The sequence below is a fragment of the Elephantulus edwardii genome, unplaced genomic scaffold (assembly GCF_000299155.1).
Source record: "Elephantulus edwardii isolate Elephantulus edwardi_28Jun2011 unplaced genomic scaffold, EleEdw1.0 scaffold00091, whole genome shotgun sequence".
Taxonomy (NCBI): domain Eukaryota; kingdom Metazoa; phylum Chordata; class Mammalia; order Macroscelidea; family Macroscelididae; genus Elephantulus; species Elephantulus edwardii.
In genome coordinates, this window is record NW_006399841.1 from 363,038 (window position 1) to 381,653 (window position 18,616).

General features: G+C 42.6%; 1 protein-coding gene across 3 annotated transcripts in view; it reads right to left on the minus strand.

The window, feature by feature from the left end:
• Nucleotides 1-18,616, minus strand: part of WDR48 (WD repeat domain 48) — a 54,387-nt gene that overhangs the window by 12,087 nt on the left and 23,684 nt on the right. For 2 of the 3 annotated variants that reach the window (XM_006890580.1, XM_006890582.1), the window contains 11 exons: nt 17,403-17,485; nt 17,163-17,292; nt 14,793-14,881; nt 13,644-13,745; nt 10,958-11,182; nt 7,044-7,118; nt 6,074-6,176; nt 5,101-5,198; nt 1,720-1,827; nt 1,097-1,193; nt 603-698 (listed from right to left, as the gene is read on the minus strand). In XM_006890580.1, coding sequence (XP_006890642.1) covers nt 603-698; nt 1,097-1,193; nt 1,720-1,827; nt 5,101-5,198; nt 6,074-6,176; nt 7,044-7,118; nt 10,958-11,182; nt 13,644-13,745; nt 14,793-14,881; nt 17,163-17,292; nt 17,403-17,485 — 1,206 coding nt within the window. The remainder of the gene's footprint in view (nt 1-602; nt 699-1,096; nt 1,194-1,719; nt 1,828-5,100; nt 5,199-6,073; nt 6,177-7,043; nt 7,119-10,957; nt 11,183-13,643; nt 13,746-14,792; nt 14,882-17,162; nt 17,293-17,402; nt 17,486-18,616) is intronic. The other variant, XM_006890581.1, reaches the window with a different exon arrangement.

Genomic DNA, 18,616 nt, shown 5'->3' on the forward strand with positions numbered 1-18,616 from the left:
TTCCTTTGATCAAATGGAGCCAAACTCCCACGTTCAAAACATGCTGCTCAGAGCCGGTTACTGGTCCTTTCTGTGGCCCAGGAACCTTGTGACGGTCCTCATGACAGGAAGCCTCCACACACACCCTAACACCCATCTCGCACTTTTGGGTTAGAATTTGGTGTTTTGGAGCATTCAAAGCAACAATCAACAAGATGAGGCAGATCATCGGACTGGGAGATGTCCACATGCAGTCTGACCATCGCTCAAGGGCAAACAGTTTTTGGGGCAGTGATACCGCAGAAGGTTCACAGACATTCAGACACATCTCCGGAACAGCTGTGCATCTGAATATAGAGTTTACAGTCCAACTGTGACAGTTTCACTGAAGGGTTAAAGCCACGCGAGAAGGTAGCTGACTCGCGGGGCCTCTCCTGGTTACGGCTGGATGGGGGTGTGTCTTTGAGATGCAGAAGGGATTGCAAGAATTTGGGCATCACTACAAGTATTTTATAGCCACATTCTGGCAAACACTTAAAATCTGGCTTAAAATAGCAAACCATCTAAGACTCTTTCACTTCTGAGGAACTCTTAGGAAGCCACTGTGACATGAAACCACTAACCATGGTTCACTTCATTTTCTTCTTCATCCATCGGATTCACGTGTGTTCTGGGCCAATATTCCAGGAGTGCCTGAAGTAAAAGTCCTCCTAAGTTTACTGCAAACATTTAAAAGACACAGAAGAGAGAATCAGGACTTAAGCTAAACACGGAGGGGAAGACATAATAACAATTTTAAGTAAAACTTCCGCATGTTAACCTAATGCCAACGATGTTTAAATCAAGACTTTAGGCTATATAAAGCAGCAATGATAGTCTGCCTAACTATTCAGATAGAATCATGGTTTAAAACCAAACCAAATCAAGAACTGTATTCTTTAAAAAGTTATTTCCATATGAAACCACTAAGACCGTATCTGGGAACATGAAGTATCTCTATACCTGACATTCTTTGAGAATATAGACCAAGGATCTAATCGGTCAACTCTAATTACAGAGCGGAACCCCAGCAGCACGCCACCTTCCAGAGGGAGAGGAAGGCAGACAGCTGACTCACATTTTGGATCTGACCCGTCGGGGCTGCTGAAGCCGGCATCTTTTGCAGACACCCAAGCAGCGAAGCAGTCGCTCTCATCCAGAGTAATAGTCAACATCTGGCAAAAGAAAAAGACTGTCACGGGCCCCACTGGACACTTCCAAATACACACTGAACGCTTATTTGTTTGTACAATCTGACTAACAGTGAGACCACTGATTCAGAAACCAAATGTATTTCATATGATTCAACAAAACCAAATGTACTGCCGTCGGGACCACTCTGACTCATCGCAATCTCCGAAGACAGAGCATAACTGCCTCGGCCTCACAGGGTTTCCAAAGCTACGCTTCTTTTCTGAAGCAACTACTATGTTTCCCTCCCGTGGATTCAAAGCACAAACCTTACCACTAGCAGACAAGTGCTAACTGCAACCAGGGCTCCTCATTTGATCCAGTCCACCTACAATTAAGTTGACTTGGCTACCAAGGGCATTTAAATAGCATTTTGTACTAACATGAATTTTTTTCTTTCTTTCACAAATCAAAAACACAGCATTCTGTAACTAACACTAGTTACTTAAAAGCTAATTTTGCAAAGTTTTAGTTTCCTCAAACAGCAAAAAATATTAACTGTTAACTTACCCCAGTTTTTAAGTCTACTGAGAACCAATTTGGCACATACACCATTTTAAATCTTTTCTTAATTTCATCTTCAAAATCCACTTTGCCCAGATCTTCGACTTTACACGCCTGGACATTAAGAAGAAAGGTGATGGAGGTTAACAGTCACTGCTAAGCTGGTTTCATTCATGACTCTGCTATTCACAATTAAACGTATTACCATTTTGTCTAAAAGGGATCCAAAATACATTTCAAAAGGAATGTGGTAATATCTAAAGGTTAATGTTTTAAGATAGACATAATTATCTGTTGCTACTGAAAATCTAGTAAAATAAGCTGGCAAAATAATGATTTCCAATTCTTCAGGACCTGTAATTTAATTATGCCAATATACCATCACACTTACCTAAAAACCGGTAAGACTCAGAAATAAGAAAAACATGTCCAAGGAACCAATAACTACTAAGAACTGAATGTTACCCTCACAGAACAGCTAGACCATAAGCAGTAATGGAGAGGTTTTCTTTTTTTGACCATTACACTTCTTTCTTCCCTAACACACGCACGTGCTCCTTCAACGGGTCCTGAACCGACCTGGCACCAGCCGTACTTTCAACCGTAGCTCACCTCGAGTCTGCCCTGTAGGACAGCGTGCTCCTGCTACCTCCCTTCTCACCCAGCTCTTTCCCAAACCGTCTCTTCTCTCACATCTCACAGCCTCCTACTGCCGCGGAGACCGTACTTCTGTGAGGTCCACGCCATCCAGCTGATGCAAGTGGAATCCCCACTCCTCACTGCCCTCACACAGCCATGGTCACTCTCTCGTTCACTGCACGTGTGTACGTGTCCTGGCTCAAAGTTTTGCACCTTTCATCTTGGACACACGACCTAAATGACAGGTTAGCCTCTCAATTCCTTCATGATACCATCACTCTAAGGACAACCTCCACTATCAACTGGATCATTAACCCGGGCTGGGATTTTTTGTTTCCAAAGGCAGTTCTCCACAACCTTGACATACTTCCCATACCTGTGACCTGCCTCCTACATCTTAAAACAGAAGCCTCGCTAGAACTCCTTAATTTCCACCATTTTCAGTAGCACACAAGTCTAAACATTTCTCTAATTATTCTCCCCTCCTTTTCATTTTCACTTCATGGTTGCACTTCCTCCCCCTAGTCCACTTTATAAACTTTTATCATCTTCTGAGCCTGTCTCTCCCTTTAAACTCTCCAACTCATCATATCAAAGGCAACTAGCTCCCAGGTTCCACTGTGACATTACATAGACACTAGTCCTGCTGATTTTCCTGCTCCATAATCTTCCAGAGGGGACTGAACAGAGACCAACTAGCCCTGACCCTGACTGTGACTGAGGAATTGTGGAGAAATGCCTAGGACCCATTTCATCCTCACGCTTTCTTTCTTAGGTGTTGTGTCACAGTGATCCTGCGAACAACAGATGTGAACCTTGCACCACCCTGTACCACTCTCCTCACCTCCAACATGCTCGAGCCCATTGTTACAGCCACTGTTAACCCTGCTAAAGGTCCTCCTCTGTTCTGCTGACCCTCTGCCTCTCCAACATGACAATATGCTCAAAGTATGGAGATGAAATCTCACTGCACCCCTATTTTGTCCTTATACATACTCTAGTGCCTAACTAAGCAATACTGTTCACCTTGCCCTCGTGTCTAAAGAAGAGATAACCAGACATAGGTCACAGGGCCTTGAGTGTCTCTCTGCAAGGGCCAGAGGGAGTGGGAATAGCACAGACCCTTGCCGTCTCAGAGCAGAAAGCAGTTCCGTCATTCCATAGCCCAGCCTCATGGTCACGGAGGGCCCCACCAATAGCAAGAGGTTCTTTTCATTCATTGCTGACTCACAGACACGGTACCAATAATGAGGTTTATTAGAGAGGTGAGCGAGAGAGGCAAAGATTATCTCACAACACGTCCAGGCTTTAGCCTAACAGTTCCAAGGCACAATTCCTCAGTAAGTCCAGGCTCTGGTTTCAATTCAGCCGTCAAATCCAAATCACCCAGCAAGATTTCCCTCCAGGTAAACCAGCATCCAGCAAATTTTAAGTCAGCTTCTTCTTTAAACATCAACAGCCAAACCTTTAACTGTGTCCAGCACCAATGCCAAGAGCCTCAAGTCACACCTTGCTACAGCAATGCCAGTCTCTCCACACCAGGCTCTCCCTCTCACCAGGGTCTTGCCACCACCAGCCTTGTTTGCCCCAACTCTTGCTGTCCATTGTGGGAAGCACTCTTAGTCTTATCCTGGTCCCACAGCTGATGCTGATTTACAAGACCATGTGTTTTCAGTTAAGGTAGTTGAAGACCAGAGGACATGTAATGGCTAAAAAAATTCCAACCATTAGTCAACCACACCTAGTAAACATATTCTATTCTATGCCTTTGTCATTTATTCCATCTTACTGAAATGGTCTCCCATTCTCCATTTGCTTCATACTCTTTAAACCATTTTTTCAAATGAATTCTCTACCACATAGCTCTTCTGACACTTCTAATCATTAACGAATTGCCTTGGTCCGCATGTTAGTGATCAGTTTGTTCTTTATTTAATAGGTTTTCACATCCCTTCCTCTCTTTCCTCTAGAAAGGGTTACAATGGAGGTGCTCCTGTCATCTAATTCTAGACAGACACAGACTTCATATAAATCAGGAAATACTTGTTGAACAAATGAAGAAACGTACCAACAACTAAGAGGAGACAATTGTCATAACTACAAAATAGAGACTAACTTTTCAACTTGTCCACACATTTTCAGTACTACTGACGATGTGGCTCAACAGCTCTATGTGGTACAACGGTTCCCAGGGGAGGCACTGTACTACAGTCCCGGGTCCTAACTGCCGCTCAGTGACGGCTGTGAGGGCTCTGACACAATCAAACCAACTCTGTGCACTGCAGTCATGCCCAGCGGAAGGTAATTCTGCCCCACCTCCATCTCCAGTCAGAGACAATGCCAGCTGTCACCTGTGGAGAAGGGGCACTACAGAACAAGCAGGTAAAGAGCCTGAAATGCAGAGAACAGTTCCCATTTTCCAACAAGGAATCATCTGGTTCAAATGTCAACAGTGCTGAGGACAAAAAAAATCTTAAATGTGCTCACTGTAAGGCAAGGCAGCATATTAGACAGTCTACACATAAACAGTTTATAGTAACCAGAGAAAATTATTCTAGTCAAATAGTTAAGAAGATCAATAATGGCAGTATCAGTTTCCACAAAAGATGACCATTCCAAAAATAAGATAAGTAATTAAATCTTAATTTATGTATTTCTTATCTTGTTATCATATACTTTTTGCTTAACATTAAAAACAAAGGAGATACACAATTCAATGACCTATATGCAATCCAAAAAGATACCCACCTTTAGGACATCCCAATATGCCACGTTATTATTGGTGTCTTTGGTTAATATATGTCTCTTATCATTAAGAATGTGACACTGAATAATACTAGCGCCCCCTAAAGGACAGAAGGACAGAGTTAGCAAAACACTCATTCTGCATTTACAGTCACAGGTTGAATGGCAATGGCACTGAGGCTGACAGGGGAGAAAAGGCAAACCAAAGGGTGTATATTATCATGTCTGAAGCAATTTAAGGCCACCAGCTATTCATGCTTGTTTACAAGCATTCAAAGAAAACCTGTCACATTTTAGTACCAGATTATGGACTACAGGGTCCCTCATCTGAGGGAAAGCTGTTGAGGTCAGTTTTACAAACTGGAAAAAGTCAAGGTGACAAGAGAAATATGAATTAGTCCCACCTCTCATTAACTTCTGTTTCCCACTGTCCTCATTTTTTATGCTTCCTGAATGGAATAGAGTCTCGAATACATTCAGAGATTCCTGAGTAGTACATTAAAAGATTCCTGAATAGGATACAGTCAACTCTGAAGGTGACAGCATGGGCACTTATGAACTGTTAATGAACGTTACTATGAGATTCCAATTGCAAAGCCATAATATTACGCACATGGGGGGAGGGGAGAGAATTTAAAATACCACTGCCTGCAGTAACTTACAGAATTTCAGAGTAAGATATGATCTTTTCTGGCCTGTGTCCTTAACAGCATATTCTAGACATTTTCAAAGTAGCTGCTGGCTTCATCATGACAACTATTTGTTAGGTAAAAACACTAATTCAAGAAAGACCACATTAAAATGTTAACTTAAAAAGCATTTTAAAAGTTTTTCTACCATAAAAACAACTCAACACATTATTGTCTTTGGTTACATCAGAATTAAAATTTAAACTAGGTCATCTTATTGTTAGTGTCGCAGTATCTAGAATTAACCTCAGTAAAAAGTGTTCTACCCCTTTCCATTCTTGACTCACCTTTAATAACCTGGTCAGGCTGTGTACAAAGAGGTGTTATTGGGTTTGTGCAATCATTGTCATAATCTCCAGAAGCTCTAAAATTATGAATTCCCTTCAGTGTCTAGAGAAACAAAACAGGCTATTTAATGATTTTATACTCTATAAGCTTTACTAATCTATTTTAACTGTCAAAAGAATAAAACTCCACCTAACATTATTACAATAATCCTTAAGAGTGTGTCTCTCTCTCACACACATACACACAGTCTATACCATCAAGTTTTTAAAAATCAACTACTAATAAATCTTGAGAATGACTGCTTGGCTACATACAAACAGTAAATGCAATTATTTTCTCTTTTGTTATTCACAAGAAACCTGGATAGCAGGAAAATGTCATAGTACTGATGATGCCTTCTCTGTTCCTCTTTCTTTCCTCACTGTTCATGCTACGAAGAACACAGAAATGAACTCAAGAGCACATTTTCTGCTCTCCTTTCTTTATTAGGATTCAGGGGAATTTCCCCACTGTGTTGGCACTTGGGCCACCTATTCTCAGATGAAGTTTCATGAGGTCAAACTGCCAGTGGGGTGATTCCGACTTATGGCAACCCTCCAGTGATCAAGTTTCAGAGGCTGTAAATATTAACGAGAGCAGAGTGCCTCATTTCTCCAGGGAGATGCTCTGGATTGGAACTGTCAACCTTGCAGTCAAGATACTTCTTGGCTTACTGGGCAACAGTACCTATTCTAAACACATCAGAAGTTCACCTTGGCTCCTGAAAGGGAACTGAGAAACTTCATTTGGCTTGACCTCTTAATCTGAGTAAAGGTTTTAGGATCACACTGGCCTGCAGAGACCTGCAGGTTTTGTCACTGTGCAAAAGCACGCCGAGTGTTAGGGTCTGATGTTAGGGTGCTCTGACAAGCCTGTGTTTAGAAGCCATGTACTTTACAAAGCTTTGCCAGTATGTAACTGTCCACTTACCCACTTATTTACTGTAGACTTAGTTGTTGCAACCCAGATTGCAGGAGGGGGATCAGCAGATCTATCAAGCTCCATCTGCAAACAAAGTACAAATGTGGTGCTCGGTCAAATCTCTACTTCTCTAAGTTGCTAGGACTAGCTATGCGTTATTAAGTATCAACTCCTTCAGACAACATTTGTGTAAAAATCCAGGGAGTCACAGATGAGAACAGTTTCTTTACTGTAGGAATTTACCACAGAGTGCAGTAAAAATTACTCCATAGCAGAAACAGTTACTACAATGCTTTAAATATTCATTACTTAAAGGACCCTAAATGAATGCAGTTGAAAAGATAGTTTTCATAATTATTTGTTTCTGCTACTTTAGTTTTATGTACTTTCTTTAATATATAATATTATAAAATATAAGAGTATTGAGTGTTCCATGGACTGCCAAGAAAACAAACATTCATCCTAGAGATGGTTAAACCAGGCTACTCCTTCGAGGCAAGGATTCTGGGGCTCCGTCTGACATACTTTGGACATGTTGTAAGGAGGGACAGGTCCTTGGAGAGGGACAACATGCTTGGTAGGGTGGAGGGACAGCACAGGAGGGGAAGACCCTCTATGAGGTGGACTGATTGGGGTAATCGGGATGGGTGTGTCAGCGGCAATGCAACTGGCACAGGACAGAGCGGAGTTTAAGGCTGTTGTACATAGGGTCACTATGAGTCACAAATGACTCGATGGCACATAACAAGAACAACATATATTATAAAATACATAATAAATTTCCTTTTTCAAATGTTTATAGTAAAAACATTCTGAAAACACAGCAAGCATGAAAAGCCCTCTCTAATTTAGCTGCCTCGTCTGAAGACGTGATACCTGTGAACCGTTTAGTGCATACTGTTCGTATTTTAAACTGATGTACGTATGACAATACACACCCCGGCCAGGCGATCCTGGGTTTACTGAGCTCCCTGCCCTCGTGTGTCGTTAAGCCAAACAGGCACTCACACTTACTCACTGCCCTCCAGTCAGAACGGATTCACAGCTGGGTTTCCGAGGCTGTAAGAAGAATGGGGAGATTGCCCGTCTTCTTCTGATAGGGAACTTAAACCACCGAGGCTGGTCTTTACAACCCGTGTGGGCAGTGTCACTGTTGTTGGACACTGTCGAGTCAGAACCGACCCAGAGCTGACCTTCCTGCAGGCTTTCAGAAGTAGTTTAATCGCATGAGAGGAGACAGTCCATCTTTCTCCCACGGAGCAGCTGGTGGATTTGAACTGCCCTGAGACTTCTTACCACTAGGCCGCACGTGCTCCTTGACTACACCATTGTTGTTGTTGTTCTATGTCATTGTGTGGCTTGTGAATTATAGCAACCCAAGGCACAACAGATCTGAACTCTGTCCTATCCTGAGCCAGTCTCACTGTTTTCAACAAATCTCTAACCCATTACCCCAGTTACTTTATCAATCCATCCAATCCGGGGTCTTCCTCCGCTGTGCTATATCCTTCTACACTTCTAAGCATGAGGTCCTTCTCCAAGGACTGGTCCTTCCTGGCAACATGCCCAAAATATGTGAGAGCGCGCTTCAAAATCTTTGCCTCCAAAGAGCAGCTTGTTTTCACTCTCTCCGGGACAAACTTGTTTCTGTTGGCCGTCCATGGAATGTTCAACATTCTTCTCCAGCACCACAACTCAAAGCCACTGATCCCTTTTCTGTATCCTTAAGTCACTGTCCAGCTCTCTGATGCACAGCAAAGACCATGGCCTGCATAAGGTGCACCTTAGTCTCCAGACTGACAGCACTGCTCTTTAGCACTCTAGGGAGGTCCCTGACAGCAGATTTTCCCAATTCAATTCATCTTTTCATTTCCTGACTGCTGGTGGCAAGAGTGTTGACTGTGGAGCTAAGCAAGCTGAAATTGTTTAAAATTTCATTCTCCTTTCCATCTCTCATGATGGTGCCAACTGGCCTAGTGGTGAGAATGTTTTACTGATGTTGAGCTTCATTCAATACATACTGAAGATTGTAGTTCTTGACCTTTAGGTCCTCCTCAGTTTCTGCAAGCAACGTTGTATCATCTGCATAACACAGGCTGTTAATGAGTCTTCCTCCAATTGTGATGCCACATTTCTCCTCAAAAAGCCCAACCTCCTGAAGAGAGCGTTCCACATACATATTGAGAAAAAGTATGGCGACAAGACACATTCCTGATGCACTACTTTCCTGATTTTGAACCATACAGTGTTGCCTTGTTCTGTTCTGATGACTGCTTCCTGGTCCAAGTACAGGTTTTGCATGAGCACAATCAGGTGTTCTAGAATTCCCATTCTCAATGTTAGCTGCAATTTGTTGTGATCCACACCATCAATCAAACACTGATAGACATTCTTTTGGTATTCTCTGCTCTCAGACAAGATCCATCTGACACTGGCTATGATGGCCCTAGTGCCACGACTTCTTCTAAACCCAGCAGGTATTTCTGGTAGTTTTCTGTCACGTCCAGTCATTTTTAGACAATCTTCTGGAGAATTATGCTTGCATATACTATAACTGATAGTTTGATAACCGGAGAGCCCAAGTATGAATACACACAGTTTTGTCTTTAAGTTTATTCAGTATGTAAAACATATAGTAAGGTTTGTATTTAAGGTCAATCCAATGCTTATTTTAAAGAAACACTTCTGAGTATCTTCTACATAATGTAAGAGTAATAATATTTGATGCAAGGAGAACCTGTAGGAACTACTTATATACCCTGATTTTTAAATTATGGTGTCAGTTGTAGAAATCGAAGTAACCCAGCATTGTGGGCACACACATGCACATATTATACAAATAAACAGCTTTACATACATGAAGGTGTGGAAGGGCTGGATGTCCACTGAGTTCAGGTTCTCTTTGGCTCAAACTGCTATTTCTTGTAATACATGGTTATGTCTGTGGCCCAAGCCCGTTGACATTTTTTCCCCTCCTGTTTTTCTAAAAGGTGTTGACAGCTTCCAGATCACAGTGTAGAGTGTCTCCTCCCATCAACCTGCCTCCTGTAAAACTGTTATGTTGCAGGATCACAAATGCAGAGCGTCGAGGCTTTGCTAAGATGTGTCTTCTACTTTAAAGACATAGAGTCAGCCAGTTCTGTCTACAAACTCGGGGGCATCTTCTCATTTGACCTTTACTGCTGTTACCAGCCCATCTTTCTAAACAGTGGTCTGTGGTTTCATTGAAGGGTTATATCAGCATATCTGTTTTTTGTTTTCAACTAAAGAGGATCGTGCCATCCAGATGCCTTTATAGTAAACTCAAGACGTTTCTTCACCATTGATTTAACATGTTACTCCTTGATTACCACTGAGGCTGATGCTCAATGACCCTATTTCTAGGCTAGTCTTCACCTAAAGACAGCAACGAAGCTCTTTATCAGGAGAGCTTTGGGATCGTGATGGGGTATAAACCACCTGTTCCTGCTTCTCCTTCAGGAGAACGCATCCACATCCTGTTCCCGAGGCAATGGGCACATTTCTTGACCTCACTCGGTTTTACTGTCTGCTCACAGATGACTTGAACTCTTGAAATCTCTCCTGCCGGGGTTGGGTCAAGAAGGCCAGCCAGCCTTGGGAACATGGTGCGGTCTCACCGGCTTTCACAGTGGAAGGGTCGTGTCACTGACAGGACCTTCTACAGACAACTCAAAAAATGTGAGGGTGTAGGGGGGAGCAGAAGACAGATGTGCCCCAGCACAGAACTCCTGGGGTGCTCCTGCAGACACACAGCGGCCGCTCCTCCTTATCCTGTCATCTCCATCGATAATGTCTTTGTAGAAACTCCACGGATGATTCACTTTTCATGTTTTGATACAGTTCCCTGTGTTTGGCTAACATTAGTTAGAGCCTTTATTATACATCTAAAATGTGTGACGTACCTTGAGAACGGGTGCTTTTTCTTCACAGATGAGCACTCGAATGTCGGGGTTTCTGAGGTCTGTGCAGTAAATCTTCCTGTCTCTTCCTCCGGAGTACACATGTGTGAAAGCGTCATTGACTTGCAAAGCCCAAACACCCTCATCATGAACTCGGTACGTTGCTATGCATCTCTGCTGACCAAGGGACCAGAGGCGGATTGTCCCGTCTGAACTGCCGGAGAGGCACTGCGAAGAAATGAAGTTATGGTGAGAAACTGCCCAAAACGTCCTGCGTGCCTGCTCAATGTGTGCACAGGGCACACGCACATGCGCAAACACACACACACACACACACACCCACACACTCTCTCTCTCTCTCATAACAACCAGTACTTGTACTGCTAAAAAAACTCAGACACACACGTACCACACGCGGAAATGACAAAGGCCAAAGTTCAAGCCCCGAGAACCCTGTGAGCAAAGCTGCCACTGCCACCTCTACCTGCCACTAGCCGATGAGTGAATTCTGCACACTAGTCCTCTTAGTTTAGCTGCTGCCCAGGGAGATGGAGTCTGAAAGCAGCTGACACTAAGGGAGCCGCCTGCACTAGGCCTGTGGTTCTCGGTGTGTGGTCTCCATGGTCTCAGCAACTCCTGGGAACTTGCTAAAGACGTAAGTTCTCAGCGGTCACTTACAATTCTCATGAGTGGAAGCTTGAGGGAAGCTGTCCTCTTTCTGAGATCCTAGACCACGCACTTACGGAGGAAAAGCTTTGGGACACGTGGTAACTGGCAGCCACTAAGGGAAAAAGGCCGAAGTGGCTAGAAGTCATCCGCAGACCCTGATGCCTGCCGAGTCTGACAGGCACTGCGCCCCACCAGCAAGCACTCCTGAGTCCCGGACCACATCTCCTCTCTGCCCCTCACTCCTCTCCATCCCTTCACTCGTGGCTCAGGATTCCTGATGGCTTCCCAAATCTCCTGGATTCTACAGAGTAGAACAACAACAACAGCAGTGGCTTAAGCACTGGTACCAACTAGTTTACAAGGAACCTAGTAAGACTAACCACTACGAGGAATACTGGGATGTTAAGAACACCTTTAACCAGTATGTAGAACAACTCTGGCAGTTTTCTGGTGTCGGGCCAAGGAACGAACTCCTCTTTCCAGGAAGAGATGCTACTCAGAGTGGACAAATCCATCAGCAAAGCATTGGTCCCTTGGAAGCCAAGCTTTAAAGTCTCCAGGCTGACGGCTGCCTTCTAGTCACCATTATGTCCTTGGTCCCTACCACTGAAGGACAGTTCCATGTAGAACCTGTGATCCAGTTCACTCCTGGACAAAGCTAACTGAACAAGGCTTAAGTAAGCAGTTCAAACATGGTTTTGCAGTAGTTATGCTACAAACGGATGGAGCAGGTGCCTTCAATTTAGATGAACGTGGGTCCGTGGAAGAACTCACAGGGACCCTAGGAGGTGCTTGGACTTAGAGATAACAATATACTTCTTACCTCTAATTCCTTAACTATACAAAATGCACACTATGATTTCTACTATGTAGATGAGCAGACTAGTTACGCCCTGTCTCTAAGAACACACATACATTAACCCTGAGATCCTTCTGCATCTCTGAAGACTTCCACAAGCCCCTATAAGCCTCTCTTCAAGTTCTGAAAAATTACTTTCTTCCTTTGGTTAGTGGTTCAAACCTTCCTTCAACCTCTGGAGACAGACAAAGGCTTATCTACTTCACCAGTGACTGACTTCTACAAAAGAATTCAAAGCAAGTTCCATTTTTATACTTCTAATTCCCAGATTTTTCCATTATGTGATAAAATGTAGCTAACAGACTGAAAGCATTACCTCATTGCCTTTGTAGTCTCTCATTTCTAATCCTATTGCAATCAATTAGATTAGCACTGCACTTAACACTGTCTAGTACCAAAATTATTTTTTCTTTGAAATGTTACCATTTGTCATCAGGCTAGCACATTAAACTTATAGACTCCACTTACAGTCACCTGACAAGATTTGCCCTGACACCAGACCAACTGGGAGGAAATTTTTCACTTAATACAATGGCAGGAAGCATTCAATACCTAACAAAAGCCTACTTCTGCTTTACACAATGTAACATTTCAAATGCTTTTCCTCTTTAAGCACCGAAATTTCCCATGCTAATGTCCATTAGACTTATCCAGAGAAAATTCTTACTCTCCCTTTATCTAAAAAAAAATGCCAAAAAAAGAAATGCAAATATGAAAGAATTTTATATTTAGATTGTTGTTGTTGTTAAGACGCCATCGAGCCGTGTACCCTGTGAACAGAAGATGTGAACCCCGTCCTGCCCTGTGCCATTCTCACGCTTTCTGCCACACAAGAGCCCATGGCAGTGGTCACTGTGTCAGTCCACCTGGTTGAGGGTCTTCCTCTCCTTTGCAGACCCTCCACCCTTCCCAACATCAGGTCCCTCTCCAAGGAACAGAACATAGTTTGGACACCTTTTGATTACTACATGTTAAATAAATGGATTACTATATAATCAAGTGAATATTCTATGGACTTAAACAAACCACGGTTTATACTGTGTGGCTTTTAGACCCAGCTGACTTATGCACTAGTATACCAAGTGTGGAACGTTCTGATGTATGGAGCTGCGGATAAGAGGGTAAATGGCAATACGTAAACATTCAAGTGCCAGTGCCTACCTGTGTGCCATCTCTATTCAACAGCAATGCTTTGACATTGTCTGTGTGTCCTTTAAGCTTCATTAGCTTTGCACATGTTCTTGGATCCCATACTCTTAAAACCTAAAAATTGTAACAAAATATTATGCAAACTGAGTAAATATATGATCAAATTTAAACAACAGGCAACTTTTTAAGCCAACTGAGAATCACTAAATTCTGAGAAGAAGTACTGTTTCTACCAATAGACTGAAAGCCTCAACTTTCCAACTAGTAATATCAGAACCTTAAAAAAACCCCACCTGGCTTGTCTAGCCATTGTGTTAGTCCCTGTTGGGGGTGTGGTCTTCAGCTACCTAAACTGAGGACACATGCTTTTGCAAATCATCAACAGCAGGGAGAACAATAAAAGAGAGCCCTTTCCACACAGTGTGGGAGGTTTATAAAAACACCAGCACAGGAGCAGCAGTGAGACCTGCTGATTTCACCTAAGCTTGCTGCAAGTTGTCTGGACTGAGAAATCATATACTGTGGACCAAGCATCCAGCTGCATCCAGCCTGGCCCACTGCTCACCAGTTTCTGCAAAAGCAGCCAGCACACCTACAGTCATGTGAGTCATTCTGAGTCTGTGGAGGCCCTTTCAGTCAACTATCAATACCAAGGGACATAGAGGCTATTAATGTTAGAAATCATGGACTTACACAACAGGTATACAGCATTAGAGACCATGCTGACTCAAGACTTTTTTTTTTTAAAAGAATGTCTTTTTTTAAAAAAATTTTATTTCATTATTTTTTGTGTGTACCATCAAATCAGATCTGACTGATACAGGAGGAGATTGTTCCTCCTTCTCCAGCAGAGCATCTGGTGGAATCGAACCATGTACCTCTGAGATTGCAGTGCAGCTTCTTGCCACTAGGCCACCAGAGCTCGCCTCAAGACTTTTTATAACTAGCCTGTTACTAATCTTAGCAGAAATAATAACAAAAATGTTCAAGATTCTCTCTTCCTCTCCATTTCTTGGCCTTCCCTTTTCCGTAACAGTAGTTAATACTCTTACTTGTTTACAATAAAATCTTTTCTAGCATTCATCAGGAAATGAATACAGATGAGATTACTCTATTTTATTTTTTGGCCAAATACAGAGCAAACTTTAAGGTCTCCTTTACCTTCTCAGTGGACCCTGATACGATGATTGTTCCCAGTTGATTCATTGCTAGGCTGTAAATGGAATCTTTGTTCCCACTTAAAGACGAAGCTATTAAGGACAAATGGAGGTAAATGTTAACAAATCATCAGCTGTTTAGTACCTAATCAGCAAAAAAAAATAAAATTTGCAAACGTAATTACTGAGTTTAGAAAGCCTTATCTTTATGGGTGCTCGAAGGAGAAATCCATCACAGAGGTAATGCTGAGCACTAGCACTGCTGTTGGAATTTGAGCATATCTAAGAGCAGCTCAAGAAATAATTGCAAAATTGAATCACAATGGCATTTAGCAACCACCCTCTTATGTATTTTCAAACGTGTATGGTCTCGCACATTTAAAACAAATCTTTTCCCCAGCTCATATTTTTAATAAACACCCAATCTCACAATTATTCAAAGACGTACAAATCAAAACACATTATTTTGAACAATCAAATCAAAGACAATACTTAATTCTGAAAACAGTAAAATAGCGCTCTCATACATTACTAATAGGAAGATAAATCGGAACATTATTTCTGGGAGGAAACGAGGTAATTTGTAGCAAAAAAAGTTCATGCCCTTTAATGTCAAATTCAAAAGTGAAAAGTCACCTATGATACTGTTTATGTAGCACGATCTTAATTTTACAATAACAACAAAAAATATAAACAAATACCTAGAGAATTTAAAAGGCATAAAGGAGTAAATGGAAAAATGTCCATTTGTAGTAAAGGCTCAACAATGTTAGCTATAAATACTGGTTTTGTTTGTTGTTGTTGTTGTTGTGTAGCGTTGAGTCAGAACTGACCCAGAGCTGACCCTGAGGCGGGTTTTCAGAGGCAGGTAATCGCACAGGAGGAGATTGTCCATCCTTTTCCGTGGAGCAGCTGGAGGTCTCAAACCGCATGCCCTTGGGAATGCAGCGTGGCTTCTTGCCACTAAGCCACGAGAGCTCCCTAAATACTGGTTTCATAACCATTAAAAAAATCAACTAGTATGACATTCTCTCTAAACCATTCTAAGCAAGTCCCTTCCACAGTGCCATCTTAGCCTCTAACCTGGTTACAATGGCTCCTTGTACTGGTTGTTACTGAGCTCCCTCCCATTCAGTGTCTCCTGGGACTGGCTCTCAAAACTCACACACGCTACGATCAAGTCGATTCCAACTCAGCGTAATCTATAGGACAGAGCAGACCTGCTCCTCGGGGTCTCTAAGGCTGGAAGACTTCACGCAAGCACACCGCCTTCTCCTTCCTGTACAGAATAGCTGTGGATTCAAGCCACTCATCTTTGGTTTGCAGGTCATGTTTAATTCACAATGTCACCCGAGAGACAGAGCTGAATGACGTATCACAACATTCAACAGAGACCAGTAACATCAATTGCTGTGATAGTGTACATAACTATTAGAACATCGCACTTGGATCTTCACAAATTTACTGACAACCAGGGTAGAACAAAATCCAAGAAATCATTAACTCCAGCCTTCCAACTTGCTTTTCTTGGCATAGACCAGGCTATACTGGTGGAACTACCCCTGCGCGTGTTTCACAAAGTAATGGCAAACTAGACTTAGGATGAGAGATGTACATAGCTCAGGGCTTTGTCTTGAGAGCAGGCCCCTCAGGTCTGGCTCTGCCAGTCCCCTCTGACACCTGGTCTAGAGGACTCTAAGGTTAACTGGGCTAGACTTGAGGCTGAGCACCAAGTTTAGACTTGTGTGCTTTGCAAGTCCAAGATCTTTTCACTGATAAAGTATCCACACTATCAAACAGCTATGGATATCTCTCAATCACCACCAGAAGAACTGGTTTCCTCTGGAACTGGCTGTATTCTCTAAGGCTACTCTGAAAGGTCACTGAAAATTGGCCCTGAAAACCTTTTTCTTCTTTCTCTAGGTATTTTCCATCTTGGTCATGAACTCAAAGCCTCTTAACACATGGTAACACTTTTTCAAAGTGAGAAACTGCCTACTTTGTCAGGTAATCACCACCTCTGTCAACAGTATCTGCTGTGTGGCTTTGGGTTGGGAAATGCCGTGGGGGATACAAAACTGTACAGGACAAGCTCCCCTGCCCTGCCCTGCCCTGCACTGCAGAGACACGCAGCTAGGGAGTGAACACAAGTGCACCGTAAACCTAACCAGCAGACATGACTGTGTCTAGATGCAGCGAGGAGCCAGTTCCTTCTTGCTCAGTCACATCCCTGGAGCTAGAACACTGTCAAGTGCCAGCGTTCTTGAATAATGAACCACTGTCTCAATGTAAACCCATCACAGATGTGCTGGAAACCATTCTTTCTTTAGGTTAACTTGGATGACTTTCAAAGAAGTGTTTTCAAACATCTTACTTGTGACAGTGTTGTTTGAGGCAGTCAGTGCTGTTAAAGTATTCACATCCCAAAGGAATATCTGTCTGTCTAATCCGGCTGATGCTACCAGTTCTTTATCCTTGGCATACGCTAAGGCTTTTACATAATCCTGTAACAGGACAGACAGACCATGAGCCACTTTGCATGTCAATAGAAAACGAGCCATAGAAAGCGCAGAGAGCTCAGTACTACACCAAAAACAATGGGAATTTCTTTTACCTTGTGTGTCCTTAGTGTCGACATGCAAAATCCCTTATGTGCATTCCATACTTTTACTGTTGTGTCAGAAGAGGCAGATATTACTAGAAGAGGCAAACAATGCACAAACATCTTAGTGTGATTTAGAATTACTCTAAAGCTTTTCCTTAAGATGAAATTGTTTCAAGCTAATGTTTACATATGTATAAACACAAAATAGAACACTTGCAATATTCCTAACATTTCAAAAGTCTATTTGAGGAACATTTCAGGAAAACATACTGTAAACAGCATAATATGACCTTACCAAAATTGGAACAAAAAGGATTACTAGTAAACCTTGAAGAATACACACTGGGTGAACTTACTTATACATAGTTCAAAACCAGGTAAAACTATACTGTATTGTTTAGAAGTTAGGAGAGCAGCAGTGACTGGAAGGGGATCTCAGGGGACTTCTTGATTTAGGTAGTGTTACAAAGGATGGATGGAGAAGAAATTGAAACTGTCAACAACTTCATCGTGCTTAGATCTACAATTAACTCCCTTAGTACCAGCAGTCAGGAAATAAGGAGATGCGTTGCACTGGAAAAATCTGTAGTTAGGGACCTCTCCAAATTACTGAGGAGTAATGATGTCAGTTTGAGGACTAAGGTGTGTTTGAATCAGACCATAGTCTTTTTGATAATTTCCTATGCATCTGAGAGTTGGACAGTGAATAAGGATGACAGAAGAAGTAATGCCTTTGAGCTATGGCACTGGAAAAGAGTGTGGAATGTTCCATGATGAGGCTTTGCCTTACATACTTTGGGCATGTTGCTAGGAGAGTCTATAGCCTGGAGAAGGACATGATTCTGGGACAAGGTAGAAGGTTGGCAAAGGAGAGGAAAACCCTCAACCAGGTGGACTGATGTGGTAACTGCTGCAATGGGCTCTTGTGTGTCAGGAAGGGTGAGGATGGCACAGGAGAGAAGAGGGTTTAAATCTTTTGGTCACGGGGTTGCCGTGAGTTGTACTCAACTCAAAGGCACCTAACAACAACAAAGGGCTGTTCACTCTGTAGAAATGGATTGAACTGAGTTCTTAAGAGCTGTGCTTTTTACAGCGTCCCTTTTCAGCAGGAAGTAGCTAAGAGAATACGTCGTCCCCTTTTCCTTATGAAATCAGGGTGAAGTCTCTCTCAGGGAGGAGTGATAGGGAATGGCAAAGGATACACTGACAAAGGAGATTAATCA